At 40.9% G+C, this 5,828-nt stretch overlaps 1 protein-coding gene across 2 annotated transcripts in view; it reads right to left on the bottom strand.

Moving 5' to 3' along the window:
* Positions 1 to 4,385: 4,385 nt before the first annotated feature.
* The window catches only part of Mrps36 (mitochondrial ribosomal protein S36), a 10,176-nt gene continuing 8,733 nt past the window's right edge, over positions 4,386 to 5,828 (bottom strand). For both annotated transcript variants that reach the window (XM_031360405.1, XM_031360404.1), the window contains exon 4: positions 4,386 to 4,631. In XM_031360405.1, coding sequence (XP_031216265.1) covers positions 4,614 to 4,631 — 18 coding nt within the window. In that variant the 3' untranslated portion in view covers positions 4,386 to 4,613. The remainder of the gene's footprint in view (positions 4,632 to 5,828) is intronic.

Below are 5,828 nucleotides of genomic sequence, written 5' to 3' on the forward strand. Positions count from 1 at the left end.
TGTCCCGCCCACACTTCCGCTGTGGGCGAGGCCAGCCCTACGGAAGCTGAGCTGGGCCGTGAACCCAGCCCTTCCCCGCTGCCACGTGCAGACTGTGGTCGGAATTGTTACTGGGTTTGTCTTTAACGTGGATTTTCTTCGATCCCAAAGATAGGTCAGCGGTCTCACATGGTGTTTCTAAGTTTGGAATGGAGCAGAAAGTGTGAGACTGCGGAAGGAGCCGGGCGGCAATGGCGCTCGCCTTTAATCCCAGCATTTAGGAGGCAGAGGCAGACGGATTTCTGAGTTCGAGGCCAGCCTGGTCTACAGCGTGAGTTCCAGGACAGCCAGGTCTACAGAGAAACACTGTATCGAAAAACAAAACCACCTGGAAAAAAAAAAAAAAAAACACAAAAACCCTTTGCTTTAAAAAAAAATTTTTTTTAAGTGTTATGCGTATTGATGTTTTACTTGCATGTATGTCTATGTATCCCATGTGTGCAGTGCCCGTAGTGGTCATGAAAGGGCATTCTAGGGAACTGTAATGATGGCTGTGAAGCACCATGTGGATGCTGGGAACTGAACCTGGAAGAGCAGCAAGTGCTCTTAAGAGCTGAGCCAGGGGCTGGAGAGGTGGCTCGGGCATATAAGAGCACTGACTGCATATTCAAGAGATCCTGAGTTCAATTCCCAGCAACCATGAGTTGGCTTATAAGATCTGATGCCCTCTTCTGTCATTCAGGCATACATGCAAATAAAGCACTCATATACACAAATGTTTTTTTTTTTAAAAAGCTAAGCCATCTCCAAGCCCCCTAATACTTTAATAAAATTTAAGAGATCCACACAAGGTTCGCCATATCAAACCAAAATTGGAGGCATGCTGAATGAAGTTCCACCGCATTAGACAGAAACTAATCTGACTTTCCAAGGAACTAGCAGCCAGCCCTTCTAAGCTGGCCAGTTTTAGGTAACATAAAGAAGTGCTTTAACCCTTATGAAAAGGAAAAGTAAGCTTAATTAACTAATCAGATTCTCCCTCTACTGTTCCCTGTTCTTGTTCCATTCCTACACATCCCTGTCCTGCCAGGCTTGGCAGTGCACTGGAAACTGAGGCAGGAAGCTTGCAATTTCCAGGAAGCTTGGCCTATGGTCTCACCCCCCCCCCCAATCTGCTATTGGTCATTGGGAGTTCTATAGTCCTGGGTTGAATAATAATTCATGAATCACAAAATTTGCAACTATATAAGTAACCAGGTTATAATTAGAATCCTACATGCTTGGGCTGGAGAGATGGCTCAAGCGGTTAAGAGCACCGACTACTCTTCTGAAGGTCCTGAGTTCAAATTCCAGCAACCACATGGTGGCTCACAACCATCCGTAACAAGATCTGACTCCCTCTTCTGGAGTGTCTGAAGACAGCTACAGTGTACTTATATATAATAAATAAACAAATCTTTTAAAAAAAAAAAAAAGAATCCTACATGCTACAAAAATCTATGTAATTAGAATCCACAATGCTACAATAAAAAACTCGTTTAAGATGCATACATGCCTATAATCCCAGCACTAGGGAGGCACAGGCAGGCAGATCTCTGTGAGCTCCAGGCCAGCCACGGATACAAAGAGAGACCTTGTCTCAAAACAACTAAAATAAAATTTTTAACAAATATGTATTGCTTTCTGTCAAAAATTATTGTAGACCTAAAAATACCTTTTAACAAAAAATCCTATTGTAGTAGAAGATAAAAATATAGGTCTAGACCATCTAAGTCTACATAGTGAGAACCTGACTCAGAAAAAAGTTAAACATGAGAGATGATGGTAACTCTAAGAGAGATTGAGATGGAGATGGTGTTTTGCAGCTTTATTTAGGCCATTGCAAGAAAGATGTCACTGGATGTCCACCGAACACTAACAATAGAATCAGATTAAATTTTTATTATATTTTATTTATTGTGATTATCGATTATGGTGGGGGTACCACAGTGACATTTTAAGTCAGGTCTTCAGGCTTGATGGTAGTAGTTTCATCTCTCTGGCCCTTGATAGTATTTTAAAAGGTTTGCTTTGGCTACTAAGAGACCACACTAGATAGAAAGAAGGAAAAGGAAAATCAAGACCTGTGAGTATTGTGATAAAACAGATGGCTTCACCAGACTGTTACCAATTTTGACCCCTAGCACATAAAAATCCACTAACAGGCTGATCCCTGAGTTCTGAGTTGGAGTAGCTGTCAATATGGCTGTATTTCCTCTTTCTTTGCAACTGATGTTTCTAAAAATTAGAAATATTAAGATATGTTGGAGATAGCAACAGAATACAAGGACTAAATATTAAGATGCTAGTATAGGGTGGAGAGATGTCTCAGCAGTTAAAAGCATTGGTTCTTCCAGAGGTCCTCAGTTCAATTCTCAGCAACCACATGGTGCCTCACAACCATCTATAATGGGATCTGATGCCTTCCAGCACGCAGGTATACTTGCAGATAGGACACTGATATACATAAAATAAATAAATCATAAAAGAAAAAAGATGCTAGTGTAATCTAGTAGTGGAATGCTGGCCAACCAGTACTCAATCACTACATGAATGATTTAAACTTATTTCTGCGCATAGTTTCCTCCTCTATGATAGGATCTACTCAAACGCTGCAGGAAGGCTTAAGTGACTTTGGATAGGTAAAGCCAATGTCTGGAAAGTGGTTAGTAGCTATTATTGCCACAGCCCTTTGTCACTGCCTATGACCAAGTAAAACACCCATAGACTGTAGAAACCCATCTTTTTTGTTTTGAAGCCATAGGATTGAATCCAGGGCCTGGTACATAGTAGGCAAGAGCTTACTGAACTATATCCTCAGCTCTCAAATAATGTATGAATGTTTTTGTGTTGTGTACATTAAGGGTACATATGCAGAAGCAGAGGTCAGTCAGTGTTGGGTGTCTTCTTCAATCTCTCCATCTGGTTTTCCAAGACAGTCCCTCACTAAGCTCACCACCTCGGCTAGGCTGGCTGGCCGGCCAGACTGCTTCTACCTTCCCAGCAGTAAAATTCTAAGTACGTAAGTGCTTCCAGCTGGTCCCATGGGTGCTAGGGCCCCAGCTCTGGTCCTCAGGACTGCTTGCCAAAGCACACTACAAGCCAAGCCATGTCTTCACCCCCCAAAAGAACCTTCTTTGGGAAAAAAAGATGAATCCTAGTTAGACATGAAGTACATGGCTTTAATCCAAGCACTGCAGATGCAGGGGTCTCTAGGAGTTTGAAGCCACCCTGGTCTATGCAGCCAGTTCTGTTTTAGGCCAACCAAACTTTATAGTAAGGCCTTGGCACAAAAAAGCCCAAAAAGATGAATTATATATTTTTCATTAGTTACCAGAATAGCTTACTATTATAATCAAATGTAAACCCATTCATAGCACAGAATTTATAAGAGAAATAAACTCTTGAATGATAGAAAAAAGATTAGCTCATAGGTGATTGAACAAAAATAAAAGTAAATAATTCTAGTTGTCTACTGGTCATGGACTACTAATTTACTCTTTTTTGTTTGTTTGTTTGAGACAGGGTTTCTCTGTGTAGCCCTGGCTGTCCTGGAACTCACTCTGTAGACCAGGCTGGCCTCGAACTCAGAAATCTGCCTGCCTCTGCCTCCCAAGTGCTGAGATTTTAGGTGTGCACCACCACTGCACAGCATGCCATGCGTTTTATACAGGGCTGGGGCCCTAGAACGGGACTAGAAGAAGTAAGACAATGAAGAAATGACATATGTATAGTGAAGCTGGGATCTGATAGAGTTCTCCTCCTGTTCCCAGACCAAAGCCTACTTAGCAGGCACAAATACAGGGAGGAAGGCCAAAGTCTTCATAGGAGGTCTCTGCTGGAAAAACATCAGGATGGAAAATGATCCAGTCACTAGTCTCAGTGTGTACGGATCAATCACTCATAAACACTTACCACTCCATCCCTCTGAACCTACCTGGGGAAGGCTCCACAATCCTGTGGGCTTTGCTCACATAAGGCTGCCTGCTTCCTACAGTGCAGACACTTTTTCTGACTATAGGTACACATAACCTTTTATAATTATAAGCTATAGCTAATCTTCATAGCCTTAATCCCACTGCCAGCTTTTACTTAAATTGCATTTTTATTACTTAGAATAGGGTATGGTTACAACTGTTATATTCAGATAACCTTGTAAATGAAAAAAAATCAGAGAATAACAATGGAAATATCTCACTGATCCTCATCTAATTTCAGGGGAAAAAAACTTCTTAGAATTAATTAATTATCCTTCATAAATTATCTCTACATCTAAACAAACAGAAAAGGGGATATTTATTAGATACTGTGTGCTTTTAATAGCTCACCACTGGGAACATTTCATAATCAAGAGTAAGTTAACAAGCTAGCATTTAAAAATGTAGACTTTAATAAGTGTACAGGTCAGCTTGTGGGGAAGCTGACCAAGATACATAGCATAGGAGATACAAGTGACCGCCTGGAGTTTCTATACTTCATTCTGCTTACAGAATATTTATTAAGGTTGTTTAATATACGACTTTTCATTTGACATTGTGGAAGTCCTTTATTGTAAAGCTGATCCTTCTGTCTGGTGACAGCAAAAGCCACGATGATCACTCTGGCCCCCCACGCTGAAAAGAAAAGCATAAGGCAACAAGGTCAGTACAAAACTGGCCATTATTCCGCACAATAAAAATTGATCTTCCAGCTCTGGCTGTTTGAGACAAGGTCTCATTCTGTAACCCAGGCTGGCCTAGAATTCACTATAGCCCAGACTAGCCTCTGAGAAATCATGGCAATCTGCCTGCTTCAGCCTTCTGAGTTAAGATTACAGTTGTGAAAAAAAATAAAAATAATAAAAAAGATTATACAGTTGTGAGCCACCAATCCCAGACAGCTTTTCATTTTTTTAAACTGATTATGATTCTTAATAATTTATTGAATTTGATTTTTATGTACATAAAATATCTGATGAGAGGGCATCAGATGCCCTGGAAGTAGAGTCACAGACAATTGTGAGCTCCCTTGTGGGTGCTGAGAATCAAACACGGGTTCTATTGAACAAAACTCAGTGCTCTTAAGCACAGAGCCATCTATCTCTCTCTAGCCCAATTTATTTTTTAAAGATTTATTTTTTATTATGAGTATAATGTAACTGTCTCAGACGCACCAGAAGAGGGCATCAGATCCCATTACGGATGGTTGTGAGCCACCATGTGGTTGCTGGGATTTGAACTCAGGACCTTCAGAAGAGCAGTCAATGCTCTTAACTGCTGAGCCAGCCCCCAATTTTTTTTTAAAGATTTGATTTATTTTATATATGAGAGTATACTGTCGCTGTCTTCAGACACACCAGAAGAGGGCATAGAATTCCATTATAGATGGTTGTGAGTCATCATATAGTTGCTGGGAATTGAACTCAGGACCTCTGGAAGAGCAATCAATGCTCTTACCACTGAGCCAACTCTCTAGCTCCAGCCCGATTTTTTTTTTTTTTTTTTTTTTTAAATAAAGAAGCCAGGCAGTGGTTAATCCCACTTCCAGTACTAGGGAGGCAGAGGTAGGTTAATCTCTGAGTTTGAGGCCAGCCTGGTCTACAGAGCAAGTTCCAGGATACTCAAAGCTACAGCAAAACCCTGTCTCAGAGGGGGAAAAATTTTAGATTTAGCATACTTTGGAGGCACTTATGGTAACTTGTAAATTCAGATCTAGAAAGAACTCAATATTGATGGCAAATGGTATTGATGTATTTTTTAAACCTAGCATGTGGCAGGGGGAGGCATCTCTGTGAGTTTGGGGCCAGTCTGGTCTTCTTAGAAAATTCCAGG

This window comes from Mastomys coucha, unplaced genomic scaffold, assembly GCF_008632895.1.
Source record: "Mastomys coucha isolate ucsf_1 unplaced genomic scaffold, UCSF_Mcou_1 pScaffold8, whole genome shotgun sequence".
NCBI classification, from domain to species: domain Eukaryota; kingdom Metazoa; phylum Chordata; class Mammalia; order Rodentia; family Muridae; genus Mastomys; species Mastomys coucha.